The 16249-nt window shown below is 38.1% G+C and overlaps 1 protein-coding gene across 4 annotated transcripts in view; it reads left to right on the top strand.

The window, feature by feature from the left end:
• Positions 1-224: 224 nt before the first annotated feature.
• colgalt2b (collagen beta(1-O)galactosyltransferase 2b) overlaps positions 225-16249 on the top strand; it is a 28029-nt gene continuing 12004 nt past the window's right edge. Inside the window, exons 1-6 of one of the 4 annotated variants that reach the window (XM_073867954.1) lie at positions 225-443; positions 833-1082; positions 13437-13547; positions 14047-14164; positions 15168-15302; positions 15979-16183. In XM_073867954.1, coding sequence (XP_073724055.1) covers positions 862-1082; positions 13437-13547; positions 14047-14164; positions 15168-15302; positions 15979-16183 — 790 coding nt within the window. In that variant the 5' untranslated portion in view covers positions 225-443; positions 833-861. Of the gene's footprint in view, positions 444-537; positions 1083-12300; positions 12949-13436; positions 13548-14046; positions 14165-15167; positions 15303-15978; positions 16184-16249 lie in introns of those variants that run through there. The other 3 variants (XM_073867953.1, XM_073867955.1, XM_073867956.1) reach the window with 3 other exon arrangements.

Here is a 16249-nt window from a genome sequence, read left to right on the forward strand (position 1 = left end):
ACCATACAAAATGTACTGTCATGTTTTTATTACCTTTAGAATTAACCATTGTTATCTACATACACCGCAGGTCCCCTTTACATGGAGGTTGCCATTTTGCTGTGTTATGTTTCCACTGTAGCCCTAAATGGATAAACTGTTCTAAAAAGCGCATTTCTCATTACGTGGTCGCAGGCGTTGACCTGTTTGTCCTGAGCCGGCTACCGTAGTTTTACTTTCCGATTCGAAAGCCTACTGAGCCGTTGGTTGCAATTCACAATCTCTCCACTAGATGCAGCTAAAAGTCACAAATTGCACCTTTAAGTCTCATATTAGAAGAGGTTACAAAACTTACCACAAGGAATGATTTTTTAGGTTTTCCATGTGCTTGAAGTGTATTGAATTGGGGTTGGAGCTAGAAAGCTTGTGAGATCGAAATGTCCCCACTTATATAGTGAAAGACTGTGAGTGCATTTTAATTTTTTATAATAAATATGCATCTTTCTTGTTATGCAAAAACCATATAAATTTTTATTGGGTAAAAATTTAGGTGGGGGAGCTTAAGTTATTGTAGAAATTAAAGTGAAAAAGGTTGAGATTCGCTGCTTTAGATTTATGTGACATATGGGCATCTAGCCCATAGCAAAAATCTTAAATGCCTCATATAGCTACGAAGCAACATCAGTTCTCAGGTGCGCGGTCAAGCTGAATATTTGAAGGAGGAACTGATTCCTGCTAAGCTCTCCACCTTTCCACAATCCCTCCTTAACCCTGCCCCTTTCTCTCTTTTCTCTCTTATGCCTGCAACTTTTGCTCTCCACTTACTCTCGTTACACACCACTGAACTGCTCAGGTTGTGACAGCGGGCTTCATCAGGCAGAGATGCCGGCTGAGGGATTCTTAAGGACGGCTGTGCTCTGCGCTCTGATACTGCAACACTGCCATGCGGAGCCCGCGCATGACTCGAATCCCGTGCCCGAATCCTCTCTGCTCAAACCCAAAGTTATGATCGCGATCCTGGCTCGGAACTCAGCGCACAGTCTGCCCTACTACCTGGGCTGCATCGACAGGCTGGACTACCCGAAGGATCGGATTGCAATATGGTGAGAATGGCTAAACTAGACTTGTTTTTGCAGCTTGCGCGGTGGTGCAGGAAAGGTCGGGTATATAGTGGAGTTATTGTGTGCGGTGCGCAGGTAAGCTTTGGTTAATGAAAACCTTCTGGCAGATTATAGAGGAACAGAGACGCCGCTGTATGCGTGAAACAGACCCGTTACGAGCTTTTACTACAGTCTGGGCACGCGTGTGTGCACGGATTTAATTACATGTTAATGGAGATTAAATACTTCTGTTGGTTAAGCAACATCTCGCACGATAAATTACACGTTATATGGGTGATTCTCATGAAAACTTGGTTTTAAAAATGTCAAGCATGAAAATGTAAAAATGGCTTAAATTGACTTTTTTTTCCCACCAGACATTGAAAAACAAAGTCTGGAGTAAATGGGAACATTAATTTAAAAACTTTTACTTATCATTTAACAGTTTTTGTAACATAATTAAAAAAATTAGTCCTAAAAAATCTCATTACCGCAACAGTCAGAAAACATCAACACTGACATATTTTCAAAATGACACGACAAACCTGAAAGAACATAATTTGGAGATTCTGTACATGCATTTAAAATCAAAGTATTATGCTTCTATTAATTAAATTAACATTTAATAAGCATCTGTTGCGGTAATGATAATCAAAATGTCGTGTAAGCATTCTGACAAGACAATATTTCAAATTAACTGTAAAAAAATGATCTTACCTGGTAGCCATCTTGAAGTAACCGGTCCATGTGCTTGGTCACTCAAAATCAAACTTTATTAAAATTCTGTATGTGTGCTTAAACTGTTCTCAAAAAGTGTTGAGGAGGATGAGAACATCAGACATGGACACATCATTTTCCTAATTTTTCTTCATTATTATTATACATGAATATTCAGTAAATATTTTTTCTGTCATCTAAAGTAGTCTAGCAAAACATCCATTTATTTTTTTCCCTAATATTTTTGTGTTAATTTGATTAAATTACAACATAACGCATGTTCAAACACAGCCGGACACATTGCGGTAATGAGAATTTCAGCAGAAAATTAGATAAAATTTCCAATTATAAATTCTTATGTTGAAATCACACATTGTGCAAGGTAGAACACAGTATTGTGTTAATTCTGATGCTTTTTAATGTTACTATATTACACATTTTAAAGCTAAAATCATTAGTGCCGTGGTGTTTCAATGGTTTCGTGAGAATCACCCATATATACTTTAGTAAACTGTAAAAACCAAGATAATTTTGTGTTTTTGAACTTTAGTGTACTTTAGTATTTACTATAATGTATCAATCAATATACTACAGAATATTACTTTTTACCACAGTTTAGCCTACTATAATACCAAATACATGGTTTAACTGTAGTATACTTTATGGGAAAACACCACAGGCATGGTTTACATGTTAAGTTTTTACCATAATCTTCTTAATTATAAGCAGCAATGATTGCTAGACTTTCAGAGGAGTTATGTAATGTAAAATCTGTCTGGATTTGCCAATAATTCACTGAAATGGTGCTGATGTTTGCAAAATATTACAGCAATTATGATGTCCTTCCTATCTTACCCATACATGTTTCCATGTCTTCTTCAGCTGTTCCTCTGTAAAAGAAGGATATGCTTGCTGGTAATATTAAATTAAACAGCTTAAATAGTGGGCATAGTTACACACATAAACAGCCACTTACTTTAACCTTATGCAATGCTCCTGTGACTCAGTGGTAGAGCATTGCATAAGCAGCACAAAAAGTTCGACCCCATGCAACACACATACCAATAAAAATGTATACCTTGTAATTCACTGTAAGTCGCTTTGGATAAAAGTGTCTACCGAATGCATAAATATAAGTGTATTTCAGTCTTTAAATGGGTGTTAGAAAGTTACTTGCCTCACTCTGATGGTCTTAAACTTGTCCTTACAACGAAAGCTGTAGAAGTACACACAGCTTTTATTTCAGATTAATGCTGATCTGGTCCACCATCAAAGCAGAACTGGATGTAATGGTAAATTATCAGTTCTGTGTGTCTCTAAGCTGACTGTGAACTCACTGTTTTGCTTTATGTTTTAGACCACACTTGCAGGTTTAAATGGAGCACATGCATAAAGGGAAATACATACATTTTGACCTCTTTTGCATCTACTCTGCACAGGATTATAGTGTTCAACATCTGTGAGTACATTGACAGTGGTTTTTGCCATATTGTATAAATAATCAATCTATAAATTTTTCTCTTTGCAGTTTTAGCCAGAACAAATGCTTTTCTTTATAAAAATCTAATATGTGCAGTTTACCTTACTGATATAATAGGAGATTGGATGTCTTTGAGGTAGTCGCTACTGGTCAGTCTTATTAAACAGAGATGAAGGGTATACTTACTGTAGAAACCTTCTTTACAACCCATGAAAGTGCCTCATTTTAGTACTTTTAAGGCTGCACTGTTTAGGGTTTCAGCAGGGTATATTTGTATACTGAATAATAGTCATTTATCTGGTGTTCCTTGCATATATTTCAGCACTTATTGTCAAGTTGCATGCTTAGTGTCATTGCAATAGGAACATATCACTGACTGATGCATAAAGCATCAGCTTACCTAAAACTGTGATTTTTGTTGACTTAGAAGCAGTGCTGTTTCCTTCTGGAAATGCAAATTGAGTTGTGTTTTACGGACCGGTTGTCGGCGTATTTATACGTTTGTTTTTAGGGAGACTCTTGGGAATTTACTGAACAAACGGAGCAGTCAGATAAAAGGCGGAAAGGTTTCACTGCCTTGTGAAAGAATGCAGGGAATTAGGGTAAAGAATGGATGAAGGGAGAGAAAAGAGGAGGGGAGGGGTACAGTCGGAAATTACACAGGGGCACCATGAGCGGCCAAAACAAGTGGCATTTCATCCCTACTGGCTCTGTCCGCTGTTGCACTTCTGTCCCACTGAGTGGACATCAAAGAGTTTTTTTAATTTATAAAGGAAGTTTTCTAAGAAAGGGATCTACAGTATATCTTTATCTGCACTATTTCAGAAATAGTAGACAATCTGGCTACTTTAAAGAAACAAAAATATAAAAAATGTGTTTCCTATTTTGTTTTAATTTTCCTTTTTCTGGAATAATGTGTGCCATGAATCTGAGAACTTCTGTTATTGTTTGGCATGTGCTAAACAAATACCACAATGTTAAAGGTGCAGTGTGTAATTTTTAGAAGGATCTCTTGACAGAAATGCAAAATCATATACAAAACTGTATTATCAGGGGTGTATAAAGACCTTTCATAATGAACCGTTATGTGGTTTTTACCTTAGAATGAGACATTTTTATCTACATACACCGAGGGTCCCCTTACATGGAAGTTGCCATTTTGTGCCGCCATGTTTCTACAAAAGCCCTTAATGGACTAAGTGTTTTTACTAGGTTGTCTCCGTCGATGGCATGTTGTCCGGTGGGGCTATTGTAGCTTCTCTATGCGTTTCAAAAGCAAGGGTGAGCAGTGGACTGAGCCGTTGGTTGCAATTCGCAACGTCACCACTAGCTAAAATTTACACACTGCACCTTTAAAGTCGCAATGAAATTGAAATGAAAAACTATATATATATTTTTTTAATATTGTGGTATTATTAACAAATGACTTATCTGTGAGCTTCATTATTTAAAAAAAATTAGTGTATGCTCATAATCTTTAATCAAAAATGCAAATCTCATCCCCTCCTCAAAACGATCTCTTTTCACTTCCGGTCATAAGTATGGCAGGTGGGCGGGGTCCGGGAGAAGATCGCAGCGATTAGCAATTAGCAACACGACCCAACTTCAAACGATCCAATCAGATCTCGATGGACAAATTCAAATCCACCCCTGCCTTATTTCATCTCAAAAGCCGTTTCATTCGGATATACGTCACCACGGGGAAAATAAGGCAATCGCTACTTCCATTTCATGGGGACTTTAAGGACATAAGACAGGAATTCATAGCTCAGAGAGATAAAGTCACCGTCCTTTATTACCTCCATAGTCTGGCTAATGGTCTTTGACATAATAAGTTTGATCTAGCTGTGCCATAAGCAGTTAAAGTGATATTTACAAAGTTTGATTTATGGAAACTGCTCATCTATTGTGCCTGTTTCTTGTCTTTTTGTTATGATGTGATTTTATTGACAGCAGTACAACTAGTTTCCCCCTAGACTCGGTTGTTAAATTAATCAGTTATGATGATGCTGTTGTGGGGAATGCTGGGCATCTGGGCAAGTTTTATAAGAGTAAGCAAAGCATAAGGATTAATAATAGGGTATTGATCGAGGAACAGATCTGTAAATAATAACGTATTATCTGTATTTTATTAAATCTGTGTGTGTTTGCCAGTGTTCTGTATTTTGTTTGCTGTGATCAGAACCCTGGCAAACATCGGTTCTGTGGGGTCTGTGGCCCAAATTGCACCCACGCTGTCTTTTGTCCAAAGCTTCTTTGTAGCTTCAGTAAGGTTGCGCAGGAACAGAACTCATCTGTTCTTGCCTACAACAGTTAACAGCTGTCTGACCTTTCAATGTAAACCTCATAAAGCCTCAGAGATCCAAGAAGGCTTCAACCAGTCATCAAGTGCAAGACTGAGTAATGGTGCAAAAAAGTCCAGACGTCAGGGTGATGGCAGACCTTATTCAGTCGAGCTGGAGTGGATTATGCAGTGTGTTGGGTCAGGGAAGGTTATTAAATATTATGTGTATTATCATTATCCCTTATAAAAAAACTATATTTACAAAGAAACCATAGTTTGTCCATAGTACCTTGGTGATCAGACTGAAGACTTGCATAAAATGAGAGGAATGCGTGAAGCATGCAATTTTGCAAGGGAATGTTTTAGTGAACAGTGAGGTAACTGCAGTTTTAGTGCTGTCGGCTATTTTGATTCATCTGGTAAACCACTAAGATCACAGGCGGATTTTGGCATAGGCGATATATGCTGTTGCCTGGAGCAGCAGTGTTCTTTGTCTTCGTTTCTTTCCATCCATCCATTCTTTTACCCATCAGCAAGATCTGCTTTCATTCTTTAAACACATAACATTTTTTACAGTGTTGCTGATGTGTTTATGAATCCTGTCAGCATATCAGGTGAGACTGCGCACCTCTGCTGTTTGTGAGCACATAAGGAAAACATTTCGGAGACGTCTGCATAGATGTGTGTTTGCAATTTGTGTCATTTTTCTTCTACAAAATCAAATTACCTATTTTGGTCTTTATTTCTGATATTTTGTAATCAGCAAGAGCAGATTTTGCTCTTAAGGTTAGCGAATGCTGTATGTGCGTGACATGGCAGGGAACTGTTGACAGAGAGTGGCTGGAGGAATTTGACTTTTGCAGAGGTTTCACAAGCCCCCCTCCTCAATCTGAAGAGCTGGGCAGCCACGTCAGCCCATGCTTGGGGGCATAGCCAATGCAAATGTATACACATACACTTCTATAACTGATGTGTTCATTGAAATTAACATTTGTTGAAATGCAATTTAAAGCACGTTTTGATGATAAGTATCATCTATATAGGGCTGTCACAATTATGAAATTTGGTTGACGGTTAATTGTTTAATAAATTATGACGATTAATTGCCTGTTTATTGCTTTGACATTTAATTCTCATACATTTTTTTGTTTATGAAATAATTTTTACAGATTGTTGTGATTATTTAAATTCAATATTTTGCAAGGTTTATCTGGCAGTAAATATTAATACACATAACACACATTTAAAAGTAATCTGACACTGTCTCATTTATACAAGCGCTGCAGCTCCCCCTTGTGTTTTTTAGAGAGATGTGCAATCATCGCGGTGATCTGAAATCAAGGTCAAACAATTGCGATGAGATGATTATTTAATCATTGTGACAGCCCTATTTCTATAATAGATTTGCAGGCGGCACAGAGTCTCAGTGGGTAGCGTAGCACTGTTGCCTCAAAGCAAGAAGGTCTCCGCTTTGAGCCCTGGCTGGGTACGGAGGCCATTCTGTGTGGAGTTTGCATTTTATATCTGTGTCAGCCTGGGTTTACTCCGGGTACTCTCGTTTCCGTATGCTGTCCAAAGACACGCAGGTTAGGTAAATTGGAGATAGCAAATTGTCCTTCTCCAACTTGTGTTTTAATTAACTTGAGATGAAGCTGTTCTCACCTTGCAGGGCTCCAGACTAACTTTTTTCACTACAAGCACAGTGGCCCCAAATTGAACATTTTAGGGGCGCAACCAAAAAATTTAGGGGCACACACCGTAAATCAACATGCTAACCAAATAATCACATTTCTACTAATTTCCACTGTATTACTAATAAATACTGTGTCGGTTTCAGCATACTGTGTAATACACAGTGTGTATGCACACTTCATGTTTTAACACTACCGTTGTGCAAAGTGTGTCATAGTTGCTTAGTTGGCCTCAACAGACAAACATTAGTCACAAAGCAAAATGAGTGTTAATATACAGTAGGAAAAGTACTGAAAACACCTGCTGTTCACAACTAGCATGCAATTACCTTAAACCTTTTCTCTTACATTATAATCATACACGCTCCTGGTAAAACAGCAGACTCATTGTTATAGCTGAAGTCAGAAATGGGTAAGGCCCAGATGAAGTTGGCAACATCTGAAAAACAATTCCTAAACTCCTCTTATAAAATATCATAGGACCCTAATAGTTGCTGTTTGTGGCTATTTACTGCAGGTATAGAAACAGTAAAAGATGAAGGTATGTGAGCAGCGTGTGTTGTCCAGATGCTCTCCATAAAACATATGGAGGAGAGAGTGAAAGAGATAGTGAGCCTCGGGCAGTCAGATAATGAGGTTGAAAACTACAATAAACTTCAAATGGGTGGTGGAAGAAAGAAAATTAGGTTTTTATAAGCAAAGGCTTGCTTCCTCCAAAGCACAGCAGGATTGCACAGTTACATACAAATCTGGAGCGAAATATCCTGCCACGCAAGCATACAGGTAGTTAACTATAGTAGTCAGCACTTCTCATAGACTTTATATAGGCTAATGATATGTGACCCTGTCTGTGAAATCCAGGCTGAATGCTTGTAATCTATTTATGAGATTAGGAACATCAAAGTTTGATTTTAGTCAATTTCTGTATTTTGCACTTAAAGCCCTGTTTTCAGATTGTTTATGGTGAAATGGACGGTTTTGACTGAGGTTTGGACGTGTGGTGCTGGCCCGAGAGTTTTGGGGTGTTTCTTGTATCACCTCCCACCTCTATAATGGGTGTATAGGTGCACTGGAACAATCCTTCCTAAAATGCATTAAACTTCCGTTTACAAAGACGTGAAACTCACCGAGTGCTCAGGGGTGTTCACTGATATGCTCACACAAAAATCGCTGCAAAAGACGCATTGCAACAGGTTTTATCATAGTTTTTGCCAACTCCATTGACTTGTATTAGTTGTGCTGTGAGGTACGGTATTACTCCGCGCCGGGAACGTTGTTTGTATTCTTGCAATTGGCAAATGTGGATTATCGCCACCAACTGGGCTGGAGTGTCTATTATTCAAGCTCTCAACGGAAGAATACGGGTGTGAGGCGTTTGGAAAAATAGGTCCACAAGTTTACAAGGAACGGTAAAACACCTGTTGGAAAGCATCTTTTGCAGCGATTTTTGTGTGAGCATATCAGTGAACACCCCTGACCACTCGGTGAGTTTCACCTCTTTGTAAACGAAAGTTTAATGCATTTTAGGAAGGATTGTTAAGTGCACCTATTCAGCCGTTGTAGAGGTGGGAGGTGAAACAACAAACACCCAAAAATTCTCGGGCCAGCCGCATATGTCGAAATTTCAGTCAAAACCGTTCTATTTCATCATAAACAATCTGAAAACAGGGCTTTAAGTGTAAAATACCGAACTTGTCCTTTAATTTTTTCAATATTTGGTCTTTGATATTAATGATATCAAGATTATATTTTCACTGAATGTTTTTACATTTTGGTTAATTTTATGTAGAAAACAATTGGCAAAGGCGGATTATCGCCCTAAAGCCTCACTTAAATAGTTTTAACAAGCCAGTTTTTGATGTGTCACTGTATTTGTGATGACATTTTCAAAAAGTTGGCCCTCACAAGTTTACAAAAAGTGAAATGGGTTTTGTTTGAGCAAAGTGTCAGAAAACTGTTGTTGCCCCTGGGTGTGGAAATTTGTCAAAGGTTAATTTAGCACTAAGGGAATGAGGTCAAAGGGAAAGGTGAAGCGACTACGTCCGTTTAGATATATGACTAACAAAACTTTTAAAAATTAGAAATTCAAGTCATTTGTTTGCTCAGAGGTTCAAATTCTTCAGACTGTTTGCTTGTTGGGTCATGAATGTAACTTTGCCCACCCTAGCAGGGCCAAGCTGCAGGCCCAAATCATTCATACAAACAGACATACAATGACATCAGCACAGATGTTTGAACATTTCGGAAACCACAACCTGTCAAGAACATGCCTCAAAATAGAGAGATTGATGGAATTCGATTGTTTAATCATATAGAAAATTATGCATTATTAGTTCTGTTTGTAATTTATGCACAAATGTCTGGAGAAGGGTGTTTTTCATTATGTTAAAAGGTCCACAGATTTATGGTAATAAGTCTTTATCTTTAATGGTCCTTAAAATCATATACATTTTACTTATGCAAAATATAATTAATTTTTTTCTTTTTTTATGCAGAAATTTAACCGATAATGTATCATTAAAGGAAAACACCACCGTTTTTAAATATTTTACTATGTTCTTACCTCAACTTAGACAAATTAATACATATCTATCTTTTTTCAATGCATGCACTTTTAATCTTTGTACAGCGCCTTGTGTTAGCATTTAGCCTAGCCACATTCATTCCTATTGGTTCAAACAGGGATGAATTTAAAAGCCACCAAACACTTCCATGTTTTCCCAATTTAAAGACTGTTACATGAGTAGTTACACGATTAAGTATGGTAGCACAAAATAAAACTTTTGTTTGGAGCCATAGGAATGAATGGGGCTAGGCTAAATGCTAACACATTCACGAAGCGCTTTACAACAATTAAAAGTGCACGCATTGAAAAAAATATATTATAGGTATGTTTTAATTCATCTTAGTTGAGGTAAGAACATAGTAAAATATTGAAAAATGTAAAAAGTAAAAAGCCATGCAGAAATCATAAATTTCACTGCCTATCTTAAATGTGTGTACATGTTCAAGAATGTGCATTAGGTTTATGACTCCGTTGTTCACCAGCATAACCCAAAATGCATTGTGAGGGTCTCTCCCCTTGGGGAGAGAAAACACATGTGCAAACATAAACCACCGAGGAGGCGTTTAAAGAGACACAACATGTCCATATATTCCAGATGTGTGTATCTTTTCATTTAGCAGTATGACAGCCACGTTTAACAAAATGTTCATTGAATTTATGTAAATGTAATGCCATTAGTTCTCTGTTTGTTCCTGTTGTGCATTTTTTAGTGAAATAAATGCACAACAGGAACAAACAGAGAACTGATGACATTACATTTACACATTTGGCAGACATTTTATTCCAACCAACACAACTTAGAGTGCATTCAAGCTCAATATGTGTGTTTCTTGGGATCGAACTATGTTTTTTTCATTGCTTACACAACGTTTTACCAGTTGAGCTACATTGCTGCGTAACTTATGACAAATTGTGTCCAAAGAGCGCAAGTACAAACGTGCATTAAGGCATATACAACAATATGCACATGCATACACAATGTCCTTTGTGTTTGTTTAATGGGTTTCTCATAGAATTACAACTATGGCACACGTATACACTGAAGTCATCAGAAAATACAATCTGTTTGACACACTCCGCACTACCTGTCATTACCTGTGTGTCAGGTGTTTCTAACCGGTGATAAAGCATCAAACTGCTAATCAGACTCAATGCTGTCTGTTTCTTAAATGCTCTTAAACCTTGAACACTTATAAAACACACTTTACACATTCCTAAGGATATGCAAAGCTCACAAAAAAGTCAGGAATGGCCCGACAGTACTTTACGCCTGTTTTAACTGTAACTGAATAGTAAAATTAAAGTAGAAGAGTGCATTAGCTACTGTATACTTATATACTGTATATATAGTGCATTCACTGTTATCTGTTGTTTGACAATGTGTTAGTGGTTGTGTGTTTATATGCAGGTTTAAACTACTATTACTCAATGCAGATGTTCGTGGCAGGTAATATGGTTGTGCTCTGAGATATTATGTGCAAAAATATTTTAGCAAGTAAATAACAGACTGCACTTCTGTTATTCCTTAAAGTCATTTTAGGTCATGGGGGTTTTACACTCAACTAAAAGGATTATTAAGAACACCATACTAATACTGTGTTTGACCCCCTTTCACCTTCAGAACTGCCTTCATTCTAGGTGGCATTGATTCAACAAGGTGCTGAAAGCATTCTTTAGAAATGTTGGCCCATATTGATAGGATAGCAACTTGCAGTTGATGGAGATTTGTGGGATGCACATCCAGGGCACGAAGCTCCCGTTCCAGCACATCCCAAAGATGCTCTATTGGGTTGAGATCTGGTGACTGTGGGGGCCATTTTAGTACAGTGAACTCATTGTCATGTTCAAGAAACTAATTTAAAATGATTCGAGCTTTGTGACATGGTGCATTATCCTGCTTGAAGTAGCCATCAGAGGATGGGTATACGGTGGTCATAATGGGATGGACATGGTCAGAAATGGTCACGATGCCCAATTGGCACTAAGGGGCCTAAAGTGTGCCAAGAAAACATCCCCCACACCATTACACCACCAGCCTGCACAGTGGTAACAAGGCATAATGGATTCATGTTCTAATTCTGTTTACGCCATACTCTGACTATACCATCTGATTGTCTCAACAGAAATCAAGACTCATCAGACCAGGCAACATTTTTCCAGTCTTCAACTGTCCAATTTTGGTAAGCTCGTGCAAATTGTAGCCTCTTTTTCCTATTTGTAGTGGAGATGAGTGGTACCAGGTGGGGTCTTCTGCTGTTGTAGCCCATCCGCCTCAAGGTTGTGCGTGTTGTGGCTTCACAAATGCTTTGCTGCATACCTCAGTTGTAACGAGTGGTTATTTCAGTCAAATAAGTTGCTCTTCTATCAGCTTGAATCAGTCGGCCCATTCTCCTCTGACCTCTAGCATCAACAAGGCATTTTCACCCACAGGACTGCCGCATACTGGACGTTTTTCCATTTTCACACCATTCTTTGTAAAATGGTTGTGCATGAAAATCCCAGTAACTGAGCAGACTGTGAAATACTCAGACCAGCCCGTATGGCACTAACAACCATGCCACGCTCAAAATTGCTTAAATCACCTTTCTTTCCCATTCTGACATTCAGTTTGGAGTTCAGGAGATTGTCTTGACCAGGACCACACCCCTAAATGCATTGAAGGAACTGCCATGTGATTGGTTGATTAGATAATTGCATTAATGAGAAATTGAACAGGTGTTCCTAATAATCCTTTAGGTGAGTGTATTTTGTTACTGAAAATTGTATTTTGAATCCAGTATTTTCTTTTAGTATCTGATTTAGCCCTTCTATACTTGACAACACATTAACTGAGAGTTTAATTTGCCCTGTAGTTTTAAATATATCCAGAACAGCCAGTTTCATTTAGATGCATCATTTTGTGTAACTATGTAAATATAAGCGTACACCACAAGATGGAAATAATTTCTGGTACAAATCCGGGGAGGAAATGTACAGGGTGTGAATGTGAGAACTGAGGTGGTGATGTCGATATTTGTCGGTTCTTCCACACTGTTTCAGTGCAGGATCCTTCTGCTGTGGAGATTTCCACTGGCACCGCAAAACGGCCCTGACTCAACTCTGTGTGTATTTACGTCTGTTAGTGTTTACACGTGAGCTATGCTGGGAAAACACACTGTTATGTCACTGCATTTAAATATTCATAATTTTGTAATGTAGTCAAAACATGGGCATGCTTGTGCATTTGCGTTTTTCTTAAATCCACAGAAAAGAAATCTTAAACATGCTTCATCTGCATCTAAATGCTAAAAACTATGCAAATGTAACTTAACAATGCGTCTTTATCTTCTGCCTTTGGCAGGTTCTTGGTAAGTTCCTCACTTCCTTGCAAGCATTTAACCACTCTTGAGGAATTTATCAGACTAGGAACATAGAGCTAGATGGTCCAATGCCACTTTTGACATTTTCAAATGAAGTAAAACAGTCTTATGTCACAAGTTTAGAGTAATTCAAAACGCATTGTTGGGAGGTTCCACCCTGGCCTGAGGCTACATTTGAACTGCTACTGATCAACAATGTTTTTTTGAAGATTGTACTGTTTAGGTTCAAATGAAGTAAAATCTCCCTTTTAACATCTTAGGGCTGCCTCAGACCATAATGTGGACAATACTACAGCAATACTGAGAGAATGGCTGAAGAACAGGCAGAGCAGATACCATTACGTTGAGTGGAGGCCCATGGAGGAGCCAAGGTTTGCTGGAAACATTTTTTTTCCAAAACAGAATGCTGGAAGAGTGTCAGTGTCAATTAGCACAAATGTCTGTTTGTTTTGAGAATTGGTCACAGTATTACAATGCCATACTTTCTAAATGTGGATCTAAGCTAGATCTAAACAACATGTTTATCTCTCTACTAGACTGAAAATGCATGCAGTGAGTTTCTGTATTTGAAACTGCTTTAAATTGCTTCCACATGAAACAATGTCCCATACCAAATCTGCAGATGTGTACTAATGATTGCATTTATTAACTGTAACCCCTTGCATTTACCTTTATCATGCATATACTTTATTAGCAAAGCACATTTGCATTTTGGCATTACCTGTTCCAAAGTAGTTAAAAATACAAACTACAACAACACCATAAGCACCAGAAACAGCATAATACTATTTAGTAGTAGATGTATGCAAGATTGTTGAAAAATATTAGCTTTTATTAAAGAAAAGTTTGTTTATACTTTTGTGATGCAAGGTCATACACGGACGAGTGGGGGCCGAAACACTGGTCACAGTCTCGTTTCAATCACCTAATGAAGCTCAGACAGGCGGCGTTGAAGAGTGCACGAGAGCGCTGGGCTGATTATATACTGGTGAGGTCATATGGACATTATTAAACATAGTGCGGTTAGATTATTTCAATTAAGACTTATTTACACCCATGTTAATAAATACCGTACTCCAAAATTTCCAAAAATAAAGTTAAAGGTGCAGTGTGTAACTTTTAGAAGAATCTTTTGACAGAAATGCAATATAATACGTAACTATATTATAAGTGGTGAATAAAGACCTTAAAGGGGACAGAGAATGAAAAACCATTTTTACCTTGTCTTTATTGAATAATGGTAATCTACACACATTCACAAACCTACAAAAAGTGCTAGACATGCTAAACATCTCAGTCTCATAGAAATTCCTCTTTTAGAAATGTCAGCCAGAAAACAGCCCAATCTGAAAAACTGATGCTTATGACATCACAGGCATCTAACGGCCCCTCTACTTTAAAATAATTGGCTACATTTTTTGAGTGGCAGCAAAGCCAGCCAATCAGTAATGAGATTGCAAGTTAAGCCAGTAGGGGGAGCCAAATAGGTGCAAAACCACTTGTTTAAAATCACCCACCCTAATAGAGCTTTCTGAGAGAGGTTTTTAGGAAGCTTCTAAGGCATTACAGACCCAAACAAAAACATTTTTGTCTACATGTCACATCACAGAACAAGGATAAATACTCCTTTCAATCATTCTATGTCACCTTTAAAAAATGAACAATTATGTTTTAATTACCTTAGCATTATACGTTTTTATCTACATACACTGCAGGTCCCCTTACATGGAAGCCACCATTTTGTGTCACCATGTTTCTACAGAAGCCTTAACGGACAAACTTTGTTAAATAAGTTGCATCTGGTGTAGACATGTTTGTTCTGTGGCATATACCGTAGCTTCTCTATGCATTTCAAAAGCGAGGGGTCAGCTGTGGATGAGTCGTTGGTTGCAATTTGCAACCTTACCACTAGATGCCGCTAAAATTTACACACTGCACCTTTAAATGAATCTTATAAGATTTTATTTCAAACTACAGCTTTTCTCTCTTAGTTTGTTGACAGTGATAATCTCCTGACTAACCCACGAGTGTTAAATCTAATGATGGCTGAGAATCTGACACTGGTGGCACCCATGTTGGACTCCCGATCCCTCTACTCAAACTTCTGGTGTGGCATCACCCCTCAGGTATAGCGCTACATTTACAAAATCACCCATTAGCCCCCAGATATGATTATCCTACCTACCTAATTGGTTCAACTTAAAAAAGTAAGTTACCTGGTTTTCTAAAAATTTTAAGTTAATTCAACTTAAAATTAGTAAAGTTGAATTAACTCAAAACTCAACCAGGTAACTTAATTTTTCAAGTTGAACCAACTTTTTCAACCTTTTAGTCTTCAATCTAATGTGAGTATTTTGAGACCATTGACTCACAAGTGTTAAAGGCGGGGTGCACAATTTTTGAAAAAGGCTTTGGAAAAGAGAGTTTGGCAGAGTACCAAAACACACTTGTAGCCAATCAGCGTGTCTACTAACCGACATTGTTGCCTGGGTTGCGTATGTGTGAGCGGTACTATCAAAAGAAGGTGCAGATTCTATTGAGGTAGGGGCGTGTTTGTTTAGGTGATTACAAAGGTCAGCATTGGCTTTCAGAGATCATGCACCCCGCCTTTAAGTGATTAACTGTGTCCTGAAGCATAAATTGTTCACATATCAAAAGCAGAGAATGTTTACATTATGTAGGATGATTTTTTTTTCATTAAATATGACTTCAGCTGGGTTTTCACAGTCTATAGGTCATATTTAGGATATGCTGATCACTTATTGGGCATTGTTAACAGACACTGATCTCTCTTCGTCTCAGGGTTATTACAAGCGTACCCCAGACTATCAGCCTATCCGTGAGTGGAAGCGCTTGGGCTGTTTTCCCGTTCCTATGGTTCACTCCACCTTCCTACTGGATCTGAGACGCAGCACCACACGAGAGCTGGCTTTCTATCCACCTCACCCTGACTACAGCTGGGCATTTGATGATATCATGGTCTTTGCATTCTCAGCTCGAGAAGCTGGTGAGAGGTCTTTACTAATTCTCTATAGAAGTGGTCTGTAGTGGTCTGTCTATTTCAATGCGTATT

Source organism: Misgurnus anguillicaudatus, chromosome 5, assembly GCF_027580225.2.
Source record: "Misgurnus anguillicaudatus chromosome 5, ASM2758022v2, whole genome shotgun sequence".
Classification (NCBI taxonomy): domain Eukaryota; kingdom Metazoa; phylum Chordata; class Actinopteri; order Cypriniformes; family Cobitidae; genus Misgurnus; species Misgurnus anguillicaudatus.